This window comes from Odocoileus virginianus, chromosome 11, assembly GCF_023699985.2.
Source record: "Odocoileus virginianus isolate 20LAN1187 ecotype Illinois chromosome 11, Ovbor_1.2, whole genome shotgun sequence".
Taxonomy (NCBI): domain Eukaryota; kingdom Metazoa; phylum Chordata; class Mammalia; order Artiodactyla; family Cervidae; genus Odocoileus; species Odocoileus virginianus.
Window position 1 is genome coordinate 71,498,130 of NC_069684.1, and position 22,841 is coordinate 71,520,970.

The following is a 22,841-nucleotide window of genomic DNA, read 5'->3' on the forward strand; positions in this document are numbered from 1 at the left end:
CACACACACACGCAGCAAATGCCTCCCCCTGCCAGGAACAGAATACGAAGGACTTGCTCAGGGTTACACACCCTGTGCTTCAACTGGCTTCATTTCAACTGCACTCCCCCAAATAGGGGAGCCGGTTACAGAGTCTTGACTATAAAAAGATGCAGAAAGATGCTCTAGACTGGGGCTCAGAGACGCCAGTCAAGTCTAAATGGGGTGTATGAGGACACACACACAGATGAAATGACCAAAGTTGAAGAGGATTAACATATAAAAATATAAGCTAATGTGACTGTGGGAAACTAAAAGCAATCAATTATCTGCAGCAAACAGCTTACTTCTGAGCCTGAATGAATTCAGTGGGTACCCCACTTCTAATATGGGTTCCAAGTATATATAAAAGCATTCATTTTCAACCTCAATGAAAGAAAAATTAGGGAAGATAATCTGTGCAAAAATGACATGCAATCAGTCATTCATAAACCAAATGTGGACAGTAGATTATCTAGGGTTTGGGCTTTCTGTGACATTGCTTCCCATCTGTTAATGTGGTCAGAAAAGCAGCAAGCCAGGCTGGGAGGAAGTGGCATGGAGACAATGTCTACTGACCCAGCAGAGAATGCTGAAGGCTACGTGAGGCCTCAGACGCGTCCCAAGTCCAAGGGCCATTACACCAGGCCACACCTAATGGCCACCAGACCACGTCATTAGTGCCTCTTCAAACATGCAGCTAAAATCCTGATGCCACTGAAGACACACCAATCAGCTCAGCCAGGAGAGGCAAGCCCAGGAGACTAGGGGGAGACAGCACTACAGCAGTGCTCGCCGGAGTTCCAAGACCAGGTCCCAAACTCACCCATCCCGGGGCTGACCTTTGCCAAAGACAGCTTTTAGTTGGTGGGGGAGAAGGAGAGAGAGCAGTGACCACTTGGCCACGCTCATTTCTGAGCCCCACTGGCAGGCTCCCGCGATGCAGCCCAGCAGAGCAGGCCATCATCCCAGGCCTGGGGGCCACTGGCCTCTACTTAAACACTCCCTAAGACACTGAGTTCACTTCCTGAAAGGCTTCTCACTCCACTTCTTATTTGGGGGCAGCTCTTAAAGAGTCAGATGATATCTAAGATTCCCCGCAATTCTCTGATCCAATTACAAAGTTCTTAAGTAAGTTGGACAGAATGTTGCTTGTTATAGTTCTGACATCTGGACTCTCAAAGACCGTGTCCAATCCTATCTCCAAAAACAACCTAGGGAGAAGGGAGCACACCGTGTTCACCACCCCTGATCATCATTTGAAGAACTGTCACCTTCTTCATCATGGTTTTCAGACCCCATACCATCCGAGAATCCTAGTGCAACCAGAAGGAAACTTAGAGGTTGTTCTTGTTAATGTTTCGCATCTTTCTAGCGTGTAATCATGCCAAGGAAATGCTAATATAATTTGATTATTTTTGCACACTTTTAAGTTTAAAAGCATGCTGTTGTAGATCAGATTCAGTCAGTCAGTTTAGTCGCTCAGTCGTGTCCGACTATTTGCGGCCCCATGGACTGCAGCACACCAGGCCTCCCTGTCCATCACCAACTCCCGAGTTTACTCAAACACATATACATTGCGTCGGTGATGCCATCCAACCATCTCATCCTCTGTCGTCCCCTTCTCCTCCCGCCTTCAATCTTTCCCAGCATCAGGGTCTTTTCAAATGAGTCAGCTCTTTGCATCAGGTGACCAAAATACTAGAGTTACAGCTTCAACATCAGTCTTTCCAATGAATATTCAGGACTGATCTCCTTTAGGATAGATTGGTTGGTCTCCTTCCAAGGGACTCTGAAGAGTCTTCTCCAACACCACAGTTCAGAAGCATCAATTCTTCTGCGCTCAGCTTTCTTTACAGTCCAACGCTCACATTCATACATGACCACTGGAAAAACCATAGCCTTGACTAGATGGACGTTTGTGGCAAAGTGATGTTTCTGCTTTTTAATATGCTTTCTAGGTTGGTCGTAACTTTCCTTCCAAGGAGTAAGCATCTTTTAATTTCATGGCTGCAGTCACCATCTGTAGTGATTTTGGAGCCTCCCCCCAAATAAAGTCAGCCACTGTTTCCACTTTTTCCCCATCTATTTGCCATAAAGTGATGGCACTGGATGCCATGATCTTAGTTTTCTGAATGTTGAGCTTTAAGCCAACTTTTTCACTCTCCTCTTTCACTTTCATCAAGAGGCTTTTTAGTTCCTCTTCACTTTCTGCCATAAGGGTGGTGTCATCTGCATATCTGAGGGTATTGATATTTCTCCTGGCAATCTTGATTCCAGCTTGTGCCTCCTCCAGCCCAGCGTTTCTCATGATGTACTCTGCATATGAGTTAAATAAGCAGGGTGACAATATACAGCCTTGAAGTACTCCTTTTCCTATTTGGAGCCAGTCTGTTGTTTCATGTCCAGTTCTAACTGTTGCTTCCTGATCTGCATACAGATTTCTCAAGAGGCAGGTCAGGTGGTCTGGTATTCCCATCTCTTTCAGAATTTTTCACAGTTTATTGTGATCCACACAGTCAAGGCTTTGGCATAGTCAATAAAGCAGAAACAGATGTTTTTCTGGAACTCTCTTACTTTTTCGATGATCCAGCAGATGTTGGCAATTTGATCTCTGGTTTCTCTGCCTTTTCTTAGATCAGATTACTATCAAAAATTTTATAAACCACAGTTGTAACACAATCCTTAATAATGGTGATTGTACGAAAAAAATTCAACTGTCCACCTTCCCAACTTAACAAGTTGCACATACTGCCCAACTTAATTCAGGTTAACTAGATTTAAAAAAGCACGATTTGTTAACACATTTTTAAAATTTCTTTTTTGGCCATGTCATGCACAGGATCTTAGCTCCCTGAGAAGAGACTGAACCTGGACCCTTGGCAGTGAGAGCTCAGACTGCTAACCACTGGACCATCAGGGAATTCCCTGTTGACACACTTTTAGATGGCATATTGTATCATGTCAGGCTTGGTGATCAAATTATAATAATTTAATCAAATGTTAAGATATAAAAATAATCAAAACCTGCTCTCACATCCTGAAGTTGGAACTTCTCATTCTTGGCTGCTTTGTAAGTTTGAAATTTTGTTTCTGTAAGAGAAAAGTGTTCAGAGTAATTTACATGCATTTCTCTGTTATAGGTGTAAATAGTGTTTATTCCCAGGGAATGAAAATCCACTTTAGGTATAATTATCACTTTTTCTGAGTACTAGAAACATCTTGATGTGCTATATAAAAATTCTGGTCAAATGAATACAATATGGTAACCAGCATCTTCAGGGAAATTTGTAGAATTATTATTGTGTTCCCCATTAGCTCTGTAACGTTCCATATGTTTCCTGTCTCCTCTCATGGTTCATTATGGATAAAAGAAACCATAGATGACTATGAAGAAAAGCAAATTAAAACTCTGAGAGCTAAAGCACCCTGCAGCCAGCAGTGTTCAGCAGACAGCACAACACAGCACTAATCTCCTCCAAATCCTCACACCTCACAAACTAGCAGAGCCCCAGTCTGGCTCATATTAAGGAGGGAAAAGTAGGTTAGAGGTATTATCTTATTAAAAGCAGAAATGAAGTCAGACGACACTTCAACCACTTGAGAGTCGGCAGAGTTTCAGAATTACAAGGTAGGAAAAGGTCTTGTTCAACCATAACCTCATCTATTGCTGCACTGAATTTTTTTAGCGAAGAAACTGAGGTCTCCAGGCAAGGGTTTAGCCGAGGTCACCCAAGAGCCGGGGCAGAGGTGGCTCGGGACCCGGTCCCGACTGAGTCCTCTGCTCCCCTGTGTGCGGGGCCCCCGTCAGGGAGCGGACAGGAGGGCGGGAAGCAGCCCCACGGCACCATGGCACGCAGTCCGCCCCGTCTGCATCACCCCACAGCCAGGCACAGCTCCGTCCCCACAGGAAGGACTCGATAAACGCTTCCTGGATAAGGAACGAAGCTGCAGCAGGTCAGGGTGTGTACTCCCGCTTCTACCTCTCCCCCCGAGTCAAGGGGTGCCTATTCTTGTCCCCTTCCCAGAGTCGGGACAGTTTCTATCTCATCAAGAAAGCAGCCTCTAAGACCCAGCTGCCAGCACTTCCTGGCGCATAAACAGACCAGAACATAGTGTGGTCCCCCAGACCAATGTGGTCTTAGCCCCTTCTGCTGCTCCAACAAAACCACCACAGGCTGGCCGGCTGACAAACAACAGATACTTCCCTCTCACAGTTCTGGAGGCTGGGAGTTTTAGGTCAGGTTACCAGCACGGTCAGGTTCTGGTGAGCAGCCTCTCTCGGGACCAGACACCTGCCTTCTCACTGCATCCTCACGTACTGGAAGGGAAGAGCGAGATCTCAGGGGTCTTTTCTAAATAAGGGCACTAATCCCATTCATGAGGGTGCCACCCTCTTGACCTAATCACCTCCCAAAGGCCCTTCCTCCTAATACAATCACCTTAAGCATTAGGTTTTCAACACAGGTAGTTTGGCAGGAGTGGGGACACACACACTTTCAGATCATAGCAGGCCCACACTTTTGAAGATGAAAGAACTGGATTAGCCACTCTCCGAGTTCGGTCCCTGGACCAGCAGTAGCAGATCTCCTGCAAGCTTGCTAGAAATGCACACGTTCGGGCCCCACCCCAGAAGGCCTGGCTCAGAAACCGTGGGGGTGGGGGCCCATAGCCAGTGTCCTAAGAGGCCGTCCAGGGTACAGCGACGCAGGCTGCTCTGAGAGTCACAGACTAGCCTGTGTTGACGGTCCCTTGCAGCTCTGACAGTTTCTGTCCCAGCCTGAATAATGAGATGGTGATCTGGATGATGCCGGTATCCACAAACACTGGCAGAGTTGTCGCAGCCCAAGCACTTTCTGAACACTCCACATAAAATGACTCAGTGCCCCAGCGGAAGTCAATCTCTGTAGGGAGGTGAAGCTGCAAGTAGCTGCGGCTGACATGCCCAAGAGTGGGGCCACATCCTCCCACTCAGCGGCTGCTGCCCCCTAAGCCTTGTCCACAAGCCCCGAAGGGAGACATAAGCAGTAGCCTTGACCCAGGCCAACTGGTCTCCCTGAGCCACACCTGCCCTCAAGGGCTCTAGGACTTTCTTCCCAACTCATCAGATCTGACTTTTGTACTTTGAACAATGCAGGAAAATTCAAATAACGGCTTGCATGGTGTCACTACTAATTACTTGATGTACTAACAGCTGGGGCAGGGATGATCACGTGTTTAAGCTGCAGGTGAGGAGCAGAAGCTGCAGCTGGGACCAGCAGAAACACATCCTGAGAAGGGGCAGGGGGTCCTTCACGACCCTGTCCGCGCCTTCTGCTCCCAGCAGCCGACTCCTGGCAGTAACTCTCAAACCAGGAGATCAGCTGAAAACAGACACATCACATCTTACTGGCTGTGATTTCTAAGTGATTGGGGTTTTTGGTTTCTTAACTTTTTTCAAATTTTGTAATATTACCTCTATAACCAGAAAACGTACATTTTAAGAAACATAAAATGTGGGTTTCTGTATTTTACTGTATATATGTTTCATTTTAACACAAGTTATTTAAAAAAAATAATAACAAAGGGGATTGCATTCAACCCACTGAGTCCTGCTGATCCCTGCTACAAGGTAGCATCAGTTTCCAGGTGGGATGGGTGAAATGGACAGGATGAGTTCTCCAGATTTCCCTGGCTGGGCTCTGGGTCCGAGACTCAGTGTGTCCCTCCGGGAAATGGGGAAATAACTGTCTCCAGGGGGCTGACAGGAAGACAAACGCAGAGTCAGAAATGAGTCCCCAAAGCGCATATTGCCCCCACCTGTCTGTGTATTCATCGTCTTATTGACATTACAGCTGAGGCTAACGCAACTGTGCTCCTCCAGCTCTGGAGGGATACTGTGAGCTTTCATCTCAGAAAGAGGCAAACCTGACAACTCCCCCAATGACACTGCCCTCCCCCCTGGGCCTACTGCTCCAGGGGAAGGGGCAAAATACAAAGTGGCCTGCCTCCAGAGGGAGATGGAGGCGCATCCGTCACCCGGCCAGGGAGGAGTCTCTCAGTACCTACTCGGTTTGTGAAATTTTCTGGAAAGAAAAAATAGGAGGGTTGGGGAATGTCAGGAAAGGGTCAAGTCCTCCACAGCCCCCCAACGTCCCAAGTGTACCAGTGGGTAACAAACCCAAAGGAAAGAAGCTGGTGCAATCTCCGCTGCCCGTGCAAGCTGACAGCCCAGGAGGACAAAGAGCCCTGGCCTGGCCCTCCTCCTCACCACCGTCTCACACGGGCGTCTGGAGGGCGGGACGTGGGGCAGAAAGGTGCTCGACAAGCTGAGTGGGGGGGCCTGGCTACGAGTCGGGGGGCAGCGTTGTACCCCTTACTTTGCTCCAGGCTGCTGCCAGCTTTGGACGAGTCCCTTCCTCATGCTTCATCCTCCTCCTACCCAGAGTGAGGGCCTCCCCAGCCCAGATGGCTAAGACTCTCCTGATATAGAAGCAAGGAATCCGTGAGCTGGTCAGATCGGTGCCTTTTCTTACTCCACCAGGAGGGAACAGGGAGGGGGTGGTCCAGGCGACACTGGACTCTCTACTGGGAAAGGACCTCCTCAGCCTTCAGCAGAGCACTGGGGGTTGCAAGCTCAATTAGATGGAACCTGACTGGAATCAGAAGGATCCGAACCGAAGCCCCGGGTGCACAGCTTACTAGCCGAGCAACCTCAGAAAAAAGCCATCAAGTCCCCGTACTTCCTTTCCCTCGCTCCTAAAGCAAGGCCACTGAGAATAATACTTCCTGAGTGCGGAGACACTGATTAAAAGCCCTTAGCATATGGTAAGCGCTGAATATCTGGAAACTGCCATTATTCTAACCCCACTCTTCCTATTGTTACTCCTGCTGCTGCCATGACAACAACCAGAGGTGGGGGGGAGTTGGGGGGAGGGTCACAGGCCACGAATGCCTCGGACTAAAGCCCACGGCACACTTCCTGTCCTCCCACTGGGGGTCAGGCTGATAGCCAAGGTCAGTTTACCACATCTGCAAGAAGAAAACCACATGGGTTCCCGACAATCACATATCAGCTCTGAGTCACCTCCACCCAGAGAAACCCCCAATAAAGAGGTCTGATTTTCAGGAGACTTAATACCTTCCTTACCCATCCTCTCCCTCCCTCTCCACCCATGCACACGGACACGCACGCACACATACACATGCACATGCACTCACAGAGCCAGCAGTTTTCCACCGGTACCATGGAGAATTCTAGGACACACTGGGGCAAAGGTTGAGCAGGTGCCAGCTGCCCAGCTGCAGCTGAATATAGGGCTCAGAGCAATCTACACAGAACAAATTAAAACTGAACAAGCAAGCTAGCCAGCAGCCACATGGCCAGTGGTGATGCAAGAAGACAGTGGGCCCCTCCCAGGCCTGGCCACCAACAGCCTGGGGCTGTTGAGACCAGGACTTGAAACCCTGCCAGAGTTGGGAGGGGGTAGCAATGGTCACATGGTGTTCTGGGTCAGAGCCGCTCGCCGTCATTCACTGAGGGATCCAGGGCCTGCCTTGCACTGGACACCAGGCGAGCCCTGTGTCCCAGGAGACGCCCAGCAGAGAGCTAGGCTGGGAATCCACAGGTAGAAAACGCAGCTTGCCTCTGCTCAGATGCATGCTGCTTCCTCAACTGGTCACCAGCTCCCTATGCTTTGGTTTCCCCACCTCTACAGCGGAAACGATCATGAGCTTAGGGTATTAACTCAGTGTGGCAAAGAGATGATTAAGGTACAAGTAAAACAAGGGAAATGCAACGGTTTATGATTGGAAATGAACTCTCATACTCTGGCCTGGTAGGTGGTCTCCCCTCTGCATCTGATTTCACTGATCAACCCTGTGTTCATATCCTCGCTGTGTCCGTGCCTCAGAGAAGCCACCCCTTTCTCCCCGCTACCCTTTTTCCTTGTAGGTGGGGCCAAAATGAAATCAGAAAATTAGAGCTTGAGGATCACCAGACTGTCCATTTCTTCTGAATTTCCATCTGCCCTTGTTTACAGGAGACACTCTCTAATGAGCTTGTTAGGCACACAGAGGAAGTAACAGCTCCATCTTTCAAAGCTCCACTCTGAATCTCCTCGAGTCTGCCAAGCTACCACAGACTGAAATGAACTCTCAAACTCCAAGAGCTCTGTGTTCCAAACCATGCATTTGCATTATCCTTTATTACTGTGCAGTTAGTCATCTTCACCATGCATGGATGCCTGTATGCTTGCTCAACTAGAGTGCAAGGTTTCTGAGCAAAGACGGCCTCTTCCCTCTCCACTGTAATTCTCACAGTACCTAGCACACAAATCAGCACCTGTTTGAGACTCAAAAATATTTTTTGGTTGCTCCCCAAAGTTGTTAGGTGTACCTGAATAAGGCTGGGCATGAAGCTACAGAAGGGAAGGTGGGGAAGTAACAACAGCAGCTCACTTTCATCAAGTACTTCTTACCTGCCAAAGATCACAGAACTAGTGAGTAGAGAGACAGACTGGAATCCATGCAACCTGACTCTAGGCCCTTACTCTCGCTCCATCTTCTACTTCCAAGACCAGATGCATGCCCTTGAGCATTCCACTTTGGGAGCTGAGAGAAACAAACCTGGGAGGGCAGAAAGAAAAGAAAGCAGGCAAATAATCTGGAGCAAAAATAGTCCAAGCCAGTAGGACATCTTCAGGCACTCCCGAGTAGTCCTTGGCCCACGTTAGTCTGTCCCTGACATAACGCATCTGGGCAGACCCAAGATGATGTCACCGGCCTGGGGACAGACAAAGCCTTCTTGCTCTCAGAAGCCCCACTGTAATTTTTCAGGTTGCCATCCAAAAGCTTTATTTACCAAGGCTTAATAATGCAGAGGAACCATGGAATGTGTTCAGAGACTTTCTCAGTCTGACTTGGAATGGGGCCCTGACCACACTCCTGCACCAGAACCTTCCAGAAGGGTCCAGCCACACAGCACACATAGTCTTTTGCTACATCTCCTTTTATCGTGCGTGTGTGCTGAGTTGCTTCAGCTGTGTAGGACTCTTCTCAACCCTACGGATGTAGCCCACCAGGCTCTTCTGTCCATGGCATTCTCCAAGCAAGAAAAGTGGAGTGGATTGCCATAGCTTCCTCCAGGGGACCTTCCCAACCCAGGGATTGACCCCACGTGTCCTGTGGCTCCTGAACTGCAGGCAGATTCTTTACTGCTGAGCCACCAGGGGAAGCCCCCTTTTATCTTGGCAGATGGTGACTACAGCCATGAAATTAAAACACGCTTGCTCCTTGGAAAAAAAAGCTATGACCAACCTAGACAGCATATTAAAAAGCAGAGACATTACTTTGCCAACAAAGGTCCTTCTAGCTAAAGCTATGGCTTTTCCAGTAGTCACATATGGATGTGAGAGTTGGACTATGAAGAAAGCTGAGAACCAAAGAATTGATGCTTTTGAACTGTGGTGTTGGAGAAGACTCTTGAGAGTCCCATGGAAGGAGACCCAACCAATCTATCCTAAAGGAAATCAGTCCTGAATATTTTTTGGAAGGACTGATGCTGAAGCTGAAGCTCCAACGCTTTGGCCACCTAATATGAAGAACTGACTCCTTGGAAAAGACCCTGATGCTGGGAAAGACTGAAGGCAGGAGGAGAAGGGGACGACAGAGGATGGGATGGCTGGATGGCATCACCGACTCAATGGACATAAGTTTGAGTTAACTCTGGGAGTTGGTGATGGACAGAGAGGCATGGCGTGCTGCAGTCCCTGGGGTCGCAAAGAGTTGGACACGACTGAGCGACTGAACTGAACTCCCCTAACCTGCACATTCTACATCTGTCAGTGCAGCATGAAGGCCCCCACTGCATGAAGGCAGCCAGATGAAGAAGGAAAAGAGCCAGAGACCTGGGGCCACCGGACAAACCCACCCAAGTCCCAGAGCCCAGGAGGCTCATGCTGATTCCTACACTACCCAGGATGGGTTGTGCTGGAACACACCAGGCCGGGAGAGTGAAAAAGAGTAAAGTACTAAGACCCCAGACCTCTAAGTCAGACAGGGCATTTAACAGTGTCACAGAGACAGGTTGTGGGTGGCCAAGCTTCTGGGTTATCAGTCAGTTCAGTTCAGTCGCTCAGTCATACCTGACTCTTTTTGACCTCATGGACTGCAGCACCTCAGGCTTCCCTGACCATCACCAACTCCTGGAGCTTACCCAAACTCATGTCCATTGAGTCAGTGATTCCATCCAACCATCTCATCCAATGTTGTCTCCTTCTCCTCCCGCCTTCAATCTTTCCCAGCATCAGCATCTTCTCCAACGAGTCAGTTCTTTGCATCAGGTGGCCAAAGTATTGGAGTTTCAGCTTTAGCATCAGTCCTTCCAATTTCTTTTGGATGGACTGGTTGGATCTCCTTGCAGTCCAAGGGACTCTCAAGAGTCTTCTCCAACACCACAGTTCAAAAGCATCAGTTCTTCTGGGTGACAGGGGATTCATGTTTCGGCCCAGGCCTAACTGGAAGTCCTTGTTCTTATCAGAGGGGCAGCATACGCTGACCATGCACAACCAGAGACAGGAAACAGAGCTCCCAGAAACAGAAAGCCCTAGGGACACTCAGAGAGAAAGAAAAGACAAAATATAAAAGGAGATTTAGCAGAGAAAACATGGAAGCAACACAATGGATAAATACTCTGTACTTAAAAGTAAACACTGAACAATTCATCAACAACGTTTAAGAGAGGTCTGGATGTTATAATACTGGCTTTGAAACAGGAAAGCAGTATCTCAGCACAGAATTTCATGGAATGCATGAGAGAAAAAAATCAGTCAAACTGGAACACAGCAAGAGGATGAACGTGGACCAGATATACGAAGAGAGAGTTAGTCATTTCTTAGTGAGAAGCATTAGAAATTTATAGCCAAAGCCACGACATGGGATATCTGAGGCACATGTACAGTCATGCCTGAGTTTCCTACCCAGATATACAGGAGAGGAAATACCCATCCTACAGTCAATTTTTTTTTTTTGGTCCTCTAACTATGGATTCCATTATCAGCTAATACCCGATAAGGTCTTTAATTAAACTCTTCCAACTCCGAGTAAAGACAGATAAACACCTGGACTAGGTAGATCCCTCCATAACTGGTCAGATCATGGAGACAGCCCTCCTCTCTCTTTTACTAAACACCTTAGCCAGGATAACTTCTGCCAGGATGTATCCTTGTAATAATGGCAGCATTACTGAGGTTAGAGAGGCGGACAGGAGGACAAAAGACACTGATCTCCTCTCTGTGCTGGATCTACTGGAGAAGACCCCCTAACACACACCGCAGGATGGGAGCATGGGCACCAGGTGATGAAAACAATCTGTTGATGTGACACCTGTGGATGAAGGAGGCTCCCAGGAACGTCCCCTTTCAGGTTCCCATTTTCTTACAGTATAGCACCAGAATGAAAGATAAACCTAGACAGGCAAAACAGACGAGAGCTGGGTTCAGAGGCTCCGTCCAGCAGAGAGGGGCCCATGGGGGCAGCTGGTGATTCTTCCATGGGGAAGGGGTCGTAGCTTCCACCGTGGGTCCTGATGGAGCCTCAGAGCAGCGGTGCTACAGCATCATGTCCGTCAAGACTCAGAAGGCTCCAGGGCCATCGGACCCTAACGTTTTGTAACAGAAGATCGGAGCTTCTGTATTCCCAGACTTTTATCTCATGCTTCAATCCAAGTGACTCTCAGACATGGAAACTTCTGAAACAAGGGACCATCAGCCCATATTGGAATTCAGAGCTGTCCATTGGGTAATGAGCCAGGAGTAGGAGACTTTGGAATCAGATTCAATCCCAGCTTTGCCACTCAAAGATATCTTACTTCGGGCCCATTCTGAGTTACTATTCTTCCATGTGATGGGTATAAATATCCAGTCCAAGGCTGTGATGGATCAATGAATTGACAAAAGCCACGCATCTGGCACAGTCTCTGACACAGAGCCGATGTCCAGTCAACTGTACTTAGCCCCTGGCTGAGTGGACAGAGTGGACAGAGGCACATGTGATGGGACCAGGCAGGGTCTTCCGACAAGGGCTGGAAGACCAGTACCTACAGCTCAGCCAGCCACTGTTTAAATGAATCCTTACACAAACACAGCTGCTGAAATGTACAACAGCACTTATAGAGCATCTTTCCCTATACAGTTCTTAAACCGTCCTATGAGGTAGGCACTATCCCCATTTCACAACTGAGAAAAGTAAAGTAAGAAGGTTAGATAACTTGTTCTAATCCCCTCAGATCTCTAACCCAGAGCCCTTCCTGCCAGCCGACACTAGAACAATCATCCATTTACTATTTACTTCTCGTAAGTCTGCTCTGTGCTGGGCCTGAATGCAGAACTGCAGGCCCACTCTGACTGGCTCCAGGAGCAGCGCCAGCCTGCCCTATGCCAGCCACAGGCTTCTATGCCTCACCGCTGGCGGTGCGCCTCTGGGAGCAGAGGTCAGCGTGATACGGCCCGCCGAGCTGATCACCCGTGTGCTGACCGAGGGCCGCTGTGGGCAAGGCTGGTGGGTAAGACATTCCACACCCTCAAGGCACTTCTCATCTCTTGGGCTAAGAAAGGAACAGCCAGGTGAAAAGCAGATCTAAGGAGGAGAAAACCCATCCAGAGAGCCAGTGGTTCTCAGCCTGGGCTGTACATTAGTCAACAAGGGACTTCCCTGGTGGCGCAGTGTAAAGAATCCACCGGCCGGGGCAGGGGACGTGGGCTGGATCTCCGGTCTGAGAAGATCCCTCATGCCTCAGAGCAGCTGAGCCCACGCACCACCGCTTCTGAGTCTGTGCTCTAGAGCCGGGGAACCACAACTGCGCCCATGACCACAACTGCTGAAGCCCGTGTGACTAGAGCCTGCGCCCTGCAATGAGAGGGGCCACTGCAATGAGAGGCCCGCACTCTGCAACAAGGGGAGACCCCCGCCGGCCCGAACCAGAGAAACGCCCATGTAGCAGCGAAGACCCAGCATGGCCAAAAATAATAAGTAAACAAAGTTACAGATTGCCAGGAGGAAACCAAAACACTCCTATGTGGAGGCTCAACTCTTAGGGATTGTGACTTATTTGGCATCGAGTGGGTCCCAGCATCAGCACGTTTAAACACCTCTCCAGGTGAGGCTAACCCACTGCCAGGCTGAGAACACACGTGCAGGGTGCTGCCAATCCATGCAGTGTGCTGACGAGCGGTGCCAGCTCTGCTTCTGAGCATGTCAGAAATGCAGTCTCAGGCCCAGTCCAGACCCACTGATTCTGCCCAGGACTTTAACAAGATCCCCGGGGACTCACGGGCGTGTGGAGGACGGGCAAGGGCAGGCTCCATCCTGTGATCAATCAGAGAAGGCCCTCCCAGCCCCGCTGAGCAATACAGCCCACCTGCTCCCCACCAGGCAGGGCACGCCCGAGAGGAGACCTGGGGTGCGCCTCACTCAGCTCTGCACCTCCTGTCCCCACAGAGTCACACCTGAGCCTGCACAATGCTGCTCCACGGACCAGAGCCGCCGGGGTCCCAGCAAGCCCCTCTGTGAGCAGGAGGGAATCTGAGAGCAGGACCCTGCCACCGTTTCAGTGACAAGAAGAAAAAGGAGTCTCTTCCCCTTGCATCTCCCTCCCCCCATCAGAGCGTGTCCACCACAGAAGAGGCAAGCTCAGGACAGCGGCGCCTCAGCCCAGCCTCAGAGTGACAGTGAGCAGCCTGACCCACCATAAAGGCAGCTCTGTCTCTGCAGGCACGGGGTGGCTGGTACCGGCTAAGCCTCGCGAAGCAGGGAATCCTCAAGAGAAGGCTAGACAGAGACACACACAGAACGACCCTGCCAGCACCCTGCACCCCCCCATCCCTGCATCCCTGCTGCCACTCCAGCCTTTGTTTCCATCGGGTGTGTGTGTGTATAATTTTTCTCACGTGCTGGCCTTTGCTCTCCCGGTAGACTGAGATCAACCCTCCCCGGCTCCTCCTTTGTACACACTGCCCATAATACCAAGTACAGAGACTTACATCAGGCAGGGGGTTGATAAATATTATTTGTATTCATGTGCACGCGTTTTCTAGGAGTCAAACCCATAACTCCAGGCTAACAAAGAGCTACTCACAAGCAGGCATTTATTAAGGATTATTATCAGAAAACTGAAATTCTATGTAAGAAAACTAGAAAGCATGGCTTCAAAAAGCTCACACTTTGGTTTAGGAAACTAGATTTAACACACAGAAAGCCTAAGACTGGAGACCCAAAGAAATCAAACATATTTAGGATAAGCTTATACAGACCTCTGTGCACGGACACATAACAACACAATGGAAATATTCTATTACAGTTTTTTATAGTTTGTTATTACTTGCTTGTTGATTGGCATTTTATAGTGTTTTCCCCTCTGGTATTTCTACCACTGACCACATCCACTATACCAGGTAAACATGATGAAATGATGCCTACAGTCAGAAAGGCAGATGAATCAAGAGCAGGAACACAAACATCTGATGTAACAGTACAAAATCTGTACCCCATCTCACCACAGAGTCAAGTGTCCAGAGGCATACACACTGCGTTCCTTGCCCATTCGAGGCTCCAAAAAGTCTCGGATCAGGTCCCTGGGACTAGAGCCAGAATCCAAGGAGCCTTCTCTCTGCCCTTGAAAGGAAAACCGCAGTGCATCACGTATGGTCATTCTCACCGTGACAAAAAAGGGCAAAACTCACAGCCAAGAACAGACCTTCAGTTCAGATTCAGCATGAGGTTTTCTCCAGCAGTGTGTCAAACTCATCCCCATTCAAAAGTCCATTTTTGTTCTAAGTCAAAGTGATTCGGGTATGAGAGACAAATATGCAAAGATAAGTGGCAAATTGCAAAGATTCTGACATTAGAGCTGTGCAGAATATTTAAATTAAATTAAAATTTCAGTTCTCAATCACATTAGCCACATCTCAAGTGCTCAACAGCTACATCTGGCCAGTGGTTACCATGCTGGACGATGCAGATACAGAATAGTCCCACCATCCAGAGGCTCTATTGGACAAAACTAATATTGAACATCTAGATGTTTCCTTTAAAGAAATGAGTAGGGTCTTCTGGGAACTTCTGTTGTTCTCTCCAGGTATGCCGGAGAGGTTTTAGGTATATTTCATAATGATGGGTAGAAAGAGTACCTTTTCTCAATGAAAGAGGCAATGTGCTGAGAGTCTCATGTAAACACAAACACTCTAAGGCAAAATTTACAAGGCTACAAACTGGGTCATTTTAACATGCATATGTGCACACACATGGTCTCTCCTTCTTAAAAGGGCCATTACTAGTTTCTCCTAACCCAAACTTTTGCTTTCATCACAAAGATTGTGAAGTCAAAGGCTGCAAACCAATTTGGTGCCAAAAAGCCCACATGCTACCTAGTCCTAGCCAGAACTGTTTTCCAGATTGCTCTAGGGTGGCTATAAGCATTCCCTGGCAGCACTTTTTAACATGGCATCACTGGGGAGAAAAATCTCTCGGACAGCAGGTCAGAACCCTGGACAGCGACAAGCTCCCTGGCTGCCAAGGATAAGTTCCAGTCCTCCCCACTGCCCAAAAAACCCTTCAGAAACAACACTCCCCAAACACCACTGCCTGTGCAAGGGATGTCACTCACTTCTCCTAACGCCACAATCTGGTCTTCAAACAAGAGCAAGCTCATCTAAGAAGCCTAAATGCTCATCACCAACTTCAAGACAAAGTCCAACTTCTAGTCAGATTCAGGACTCTCTGGAGTCTGGCCCCAGCTGGCCCCTCCAGCTGTACCTTCCACTGCTCCAGCCTGGCCAAGTCAATGCCAGAGGACCACTTCCCTCCTCTAAACCTTTGATTATGCTCCTTTAGCCCACTTCCTTACCTTTATCTCTTCAAATCCTTCCCATCTCTGGGGATCCAGATCAGCCCCTGCGTCTCTTCAAAATCTTCCCAAAGGACTTCAGTCTGCATTGGTATACTCGCTTTTCCAACATACCAACGCATTTCTACTTTAGATCATGCTTTAAGGAACTTAATTACATACCCTCTTGTACAATTACTAGGTTCATATGCAGTTTAAAGTTCCCAGTGTCCTGATACACGGAAGACCTAGCTTTGCCAGCAACTAGACATTTTGATCATAAAATAATGATCTCAGATGAAACCATCTCTAACAGTCTTTGAGTTAAAGATTCTCTCAAAACAAGTTGCCACCCAGAAGTGTGCTATGCTCATAATAGAGGCTTCCAAGACTAACTGCAGATGCAATGAACATTATGCAAAAAAAAAAAAACCACACACAAAAAAACAAAACCAAGGCACAGCTCAGAGCTGGGAACAGCTAGAGAACCCTGGTTTGGCTTCCAACATGAGTCACAAAGGCTTCATTTCCACTCAGTGTGTGATGATGATCAGAAAGAGATCCTGTTTCTGTCCTTTCTTACGTCACAGCACAGGAAAGCTGCCTGTGGCCTCAGAGGACACGTCATCTTCAACATGTGGAAGAACACCACACAGTGGGTGATGTAACACTGGCGCTCTAACAGTGTTTCTCAGACAAACGTCCGTGGACAGGGCAGCCATCACCTGATAGTGTGCGCTCACCCCGCTGCCAACTGTGCACAAGCCCACACAGACTGCGGAAAATAACCAAAGACATACTCTTGCTGGTGCCCCCAAATACAATTCTGATTGGTCTTACAAGTCAAGAGGTTCCAAAGCGGAGCGAGAACTGACTTAAAATTTCAGCTCAACATTTTACTTCTTGTCAAAATGACTGTTCTATTACCTCCTTGTGTTTAAAATCCTGTTCTCAAAGCACCAACTTGCAGATTCACATACAATCTGATACAGGGATGGCTCTTTCCCTCATGCACACGGAGGAACTAAGGTCCAGAAGAGTTTAATACCTTTTGTATTGCAAATAAAGATCACATTAGAATGAGAACCCAGTTGAAATAATTTCAATAACATAAGCAACATGCACACATAAACATATATATACTTGTATACACATACATTCAAAGAACTCTTAGTAATATAAAGAGATGAGTTATGAAATTCACTGAGCCTGGAACTGGAAGATTCCACTGAATTCTTGCAAAAAGTGTTACTGCCAAAGCAAATTGGCCAGCATCAGTAAAGAAGGAACTCTCATCACTGGGAACAGTCCTTGGAATTGCTCTGCCAGCCATTCACTCTCATCCCAGAAAGTCACAAGATCTGAGAACAAAATTTAGCATCTGGTCAACCAACCCCAGTTGGCCTAAACTGGGTCCAGGAAAGCGAGCCCAGCATGAAGGCCACAATCATCCTGTCCTAAGCCCTTCCCCAAGTCGACCATTCTAAGTGCTCAGAGAGGGAAAGCAGTGAGACCCCAGTGTAATCAGGTTAGAAAAGTAGACTCCGGTACTTAGGGACCTCTATGACTACGTCTCAGAACAGTGCTCCAAATATGTCCTTCACTACTGAATTACATGCACCCACCACCCAAGCCATGCCATTTATTCATCACGACTCAAACACCCCTGCATATTCCTGCCATTGAATCTGCAGTCCTCCAATAGCTCTGATTATCAAGTCACATATCTTGATGTCTCAAGATCCACCTCAATTATTTCCTCTTGCAAGAGGCTTTTCCAGATCATCCAAGCCCAATATAATCTCCTGTCAACCTTTCAGCATTTACTGTCTGAAATTAGCAAGTGTTTCTTATATTTGAATATATATACATACATATATATGTGTGTGTGTGTGTGTGTGTGTATATATATATATATATATATATATATATATATATATATCTTATCTCCATTAGAGTACAAAGTCTTGTGAGCCTCCATTTTGCTCCAGGAGATGGTGCGGTACCCGTTAGCCACAGAGCACATGTTCAATAAATGTTTGGTGGTGATAAGAATAAGAAGACCTCTCCCAAGGTTCCTGTTACCCAAGGACAGACCTAGATACACAACTATGTCCATGGGACTGTGTGGGGCAGGCAGGAAGAACCCAGAGCGAACTCACGTGGTGGACAACAGCTCAATAGCCTCTCTCCAACTCTAGTGCCAAGGCTTCCTCACTCTAGGACCGAGTCAGAAATCCTCCCTTCCTGCTCCCAAGCTGTTTATCTCGTTAACTCTGTTTATTGTGATCCTGGTAAGAGGTTCTGAAGCCCTCCAAGCCCCTCGCTAATTAAATTCATTAGAACAGATTGGGGCTTTCTTTCTGCATCTCAGAAAAATTAACAACATGATTAGCATCATAATGCTGGGGAGATGGGCTGCCAGGGAGGCCTTTCAGGAGGGGCTGGCCCAGTCTGGGAGGGCAAGAATGAGGAGAGCAGGTGAAGGAGAAGGCAGATGCTCAGACAGCTGCTTCCCTGAGGAGGGGAGCTACGGAATCAGCGGGGATGGTGACGGCTTGAGGGGATGACCTGACAGGCCCCAGGCACTCCAACTTTTTCAAGGCATGGCTTTTGGGAGAGGGAAGGCAAGACAAGAAATTAATCCATAACATAAATTCCAGAGACACGGGCTTCTGGGACTAGAGACTTTCAGCAATCTTCTAGTGTTAGAGACAGAAACATATTGAAGCTCTGTTAATGATGGCATCACCGAGTTGATGGACAGGAGTTTGAGCAGGCTCCAGAGTTCACGATGGACAGGAAGTCCTGGCATGCTGCAGTCCATGGGGCTGCAAAAAGTCAGACATGACTGAGCGAATGAACTGAACTGCACTGAATGATGGGGCCGGAAGTAAAACAAGCTCCTCCTGCTGTTCACAAGGATGTCCCTTCTGAGGCTCTACTACAGGAAAAGGGGAGAGCAGGCAGGGGGAGGCACGTCACTTCTTCCCCAGAGAACCTGAATCCACAGTTTTGGCTTGGACCCCTGGTGGGTTCCCTCATCTAGAAAATTCTCACCTTCCCTTCCTTACTAAAATTCTACCAGCCTTTCAAGGCTCAGCTCCATGCCCACGTCCCTGTGAAGAACAGTTAGCATTTGGTATTTACTGCTGGCCAGGGAGCGTGCTGGAGTCTTCTCTGCCGTAGCACATGTAATCCCTAACACAGCTCTGAAAGTTCACATTCATGGTCCCATTTTACAGAGTGGGAGACCGTAGCTCCTCAGCCAGTAAGTGAAAGAACCAAGCTTTGACTAAAGGGCTGTCTGAGGCCAAAGCTGAGCAGTTTTCACAAGCTGTCACCTCCCTGACTCCATAAGCCATACTGAGGCCCAGCTCCTTCCTTGGAACTCTTACTGCCCAGGGTCTGAAGACTTAATTATATGACACCACTTTGGTGGCGCTTTTGTGTTACGCCACTTTTATTTTTCCTGACTTGTCTCAAAACCTAAGGAAAGAGGGTGGATCAAGAGATCTCAAGCTGGCTGGCACAGTCTGACCAATGCCCCAGGTCAGCAAAGCTGTGAGAAGTGCCTCCTCCAGCACCCAGCGCAGTCATTAGCTCCCAGGGCCCTCCCTGAAGCCCCAAGGACCAGGCCGCACGCATTTCAACCTGCCCTTGCAGCTAGGCCCAAGTCCTAGCTGAGCATCGGGAGCTAATGCTACAAAGTCTGACATCAGGCTGCTCTAGCCAGAGCAGGAGCCGAGCCAGGCAGGGCGGCGCAGTCATCCCCAGTCCTCCTGCCATGGTTCCCATGAGGGGCCACCACCAGGACCCTCAGCCATACTCCAACAAGGCCAGGAAGCCAGCTGCCTTTGGTGGAGCATTTCCTGTAGTGAGCTTTAATTTGTTTTCATTTCTGTAACTCCAACTCAACTTACAGGTCCAACATGTAGCTTAGTTGGGCATATAATGGTATGCCCTAGGATATATTCAAAAGCTTAGGACATACTAATGAAATGAGGTAAAGCAGATGTGTAGAGAGGAGGGGGCTTCCTCAGAAAGGTGAGGATGGCTGTCTTCATCCTTGGGCTCCTTCCCAGTTCAGCTATGGATGTTCACGGGGACCTGTGCTCAGGAGTGTAGCTTCTTAGGATCCCTCTGTCACTACCAGCCTCCTCCCTCCTATCTGAATTTCTCCGATGACTCCCACCTGACTGTGACCTCCCAGAACTCCAAGACCCTTCCGCCCATGGCAGAGCTCACAATAATTTTACTCACCTTGCTTCTGAGCACGTACCTGTACTCATTAGGAGTACATCAGTTAGGGGCTCTCCATCAGTTAGGAGCCCCCTGAGGGCAGATCCTGGGCCTCTATCCTCTGGTTCACTCTGACATTCTAAGCATAGTCTGACCATCCTTTGCTCCTAAAATACAAGTGCTTAAGAAATGAGAATGGGAGGGTTGAGGAGCCTCAATCTCGTCCCAGGGTTCCCCCAGCAGGCTGAAGCAGCAGCCAGCAGGGCTGAGCTGCACACAGAACATCACCTCTTCCCCCTTGAGTCAGGGATCTGGTAACATCTTGCACCACCTTTTTGCTCACATTCAACCTCCAAGTCAGCCCTGGGCCCCATCCTGACAACACCAACCCAGGCCTCCTCCTGGCTGCGGCGGAGGGGGCCGATGCCACAGGAGGGAAAGACGTTCATCAGCCCTGGCCCATGTCCTCACTCAAGCTCACCTGTGTTATCTGTCTGATCACTCGTTGCTCTTTTCCATCACACTGGCAGCTCTGAGAGACCCTGTTTTCCTTTCCATCTCTGATCCCAGCACCTAGCACAGTGTAGGATTTAACCACCATTTGTTGAATGAGTAAGTATGTAACTAGCCTTAAATTCCCCTTACTTCCTTCCCTCCCCTTCTCCCAAGACAAACAGGCTGAAGACTGAGCTTCTCTGCCTCTCTCTTTCTAGTTTCCTAAGAAACTCTTTCTCTAAAGACTGAGTGACGATCCTCACACCCCAGCTCTTGGATGGTCTTAGAGAAGAGGGGCACCAGAGGGAGGGAACACATTCCAACAACAAAGTAACAGGAGCCTTGGAATCCTGTCTCTCAGTCACCGCAGAAACAGGACCATCTTCTGTGCCTCCACCATCAGATATCCAAAGCAAGAACCCAACCCCCAGACACCGGCCACCTCCTCAATGTACCCCTGAACGATACAGCCTGACCTGGTAAGCCCAGCCTGTCTCAGCCCATGGGGAGCTAGCCAGGTCTTGCTCTGGCTCTGCAGGGAGCTGGCTTCCCATTCTGTGTGCCTCAATTTACCCCTGCCATAGCCTCTGTGATATCAAACAAGGGATGAGAGATGAGATTCACTGCACAGAACTGGGAGATATATACACAATTATCAGAATCCCCCACTTAACCCCAAGCAAGCATTTCAACATCAGTAACTTAATCCAATCAGCTCTCAAAGATGGCTCCAGGTGATACCTCCTCCCTGGAGCACGAAAAGCTGGGAGCCCTGGGAATGCTGATGCCAGGGGAAGCTACCACCCCACCCCACTCATGAGGGGAGGGACATGGAAGACTGACAAAGCAGAGGACAGCCTGTCCCCCAGCGGCGCACTCAACCCCCAGCCCCTTGCTGGGCCCTGCCTGGATCCGCCCATTCAGAGACACTGCTCATAAGCTGAAGGAGTCCACTCATTTCTAAAGTGAGGGAGCCTTGTGGAGAAGGGGCAGGATCCACCAGCAATTTGCTCTCAACTTCCAATTTAAGACGGGATTTTAGCTGAGGTCCCCAGGGCAGGAATTGGGCTGCCACTGCCTGGTTCATGGTGCCAAACAGTTTCTGGGCTAAGCGTAAGTCAGTCTCTTTCCTCATTTGTGTTATTCATTCTCTTTGCTCTCTCTCTTACTTTCCACAAACACACGCACACACGCATACACACACACCTTCAGCTAAACACGAGAGGAAGAAACTACTCCCTCCAAAGTGCCAGTTCTGTCAGGACAAAAAGTAGAATTATTAGATGCAGAGCAGATCCCACTCCCATCTTCTTTAAATCTTCCTGCAATGCAAAGCCACCAAATCCAATCACCCCCAAACCAGGGGGGGACAGGCTCCTGCCCTCCTCCTTTCTCTGCTCCTCCAGCTGGCGCGGCCAGTCCCGAGGGTCTCTACACGTTTTCCCTGGGCTTCTCTTACTTATGGTTCAAGTTCAACGGGTTGTGAAGCTGCTGGTCTCCAGCTCTAGATGAAAAATCCACTTCCTGCCCACCCGGGTCTCCAAGCCCTGAGGTCTGCCGTTGCCAGAGAAGTGATTAGGGCCCAGCAAGGGCTCATCTGAGTTCCAAGGGTAGATAATTCACACTGGGCCCTCATGCCAGGGAGACAGACAGGCAGAAAAGGGACATCGTCATCCACTCCTTTGGACTGAGGAAGGAGGCATCTCTGCCCAATACACACACACACACACACACACACACACACACACACACGCCCCACTGCCAAATGCCAAGTAAGGAATGAGGAACAGAACCCAGCTCAGGGCAAGAGGAACTGCTATGGGGACCAGAGTCTAGGTGATTCAGCACTCTGCCCACTCAGCCCAGCCCATGGGCCACACTCATGACAGCTCTCGATGCCAAAGTGCTGACTTGAAGGCTGAGAAAGAATCCTTTCTAAAATCTGAAATTTTCCAGCTCTCCAGAGAGGCTCCTCATCCAGGCCTTTGCATCCCAGGGCTCAGATCAAGGACAGGAAGAGGCTGTGAAGCCATTTCTTTGGGTTCTGCCTCTCCTCCTTCCTAGTTTTCCTAAGCTTAACACCTCCTCCCTCCCACCCCCACCCCCATCCATCTAGGAAACAAACCTGAACAGCTAGAGGAAGACAGTGGCTGAAGAGGAACGTAAGAGAGGCCTAACAACAGGCCGCATCCTTTGCCCTCCCCCACCCCGGAGCCATGAATAGGAT

The 22,841-nt window shown here is 48.8% G+C and overlaps 2 protein-coding genes across 19 annotated transcripts in view; one reads left to right on the forward strand and one right to left on the reverse strand.

Annotated features, from left to right (window-relative positions):
- NFASC (neurofascin) overlaps window positions 1–22,841 on the reverse strand; it is a 195,377-nt gene that overhangs the window by 171,618 nt on the left and 918 nt on the right. Inside the window, exon 2 of one of the 18 annotated variants that reach the window (XM_070474611.1) lies at window positions 8,478–8,625. The exons of the other annotated variants lie outside the window; for them this stretch is intronic. The gene's annotated coding sequence lies outside the window, so the exon portion shown is untranslated. The remainder of the gene's footprint in view (window positions 1–8,477; window positions 8,626–22,841) is intronic. 18 annotated transcript variants of the gene reach the window in all.
- The window catches only part of LOC139037357 (PEST proteolytic signal-containing nuclear protein-like), a 34,383-nt gene continuing 23,746 nt past the window's right edge, over window positions 12,205–22,841 (forward strand). Inside the window, exons 1-2 of the mRNA XM_070473758.1 lie at window positions 12,205–12,209; window positions 12,412–12,555. Of these exons, the coding sequence (XP_070329859.1) occupies window positions 12,205–12,209; window positions 12,412–12,555 (149 nt within the window). The remainder of the gene's footprint in view (window positions 12,210–12,411; window positions 12,556–22,841) is intronic.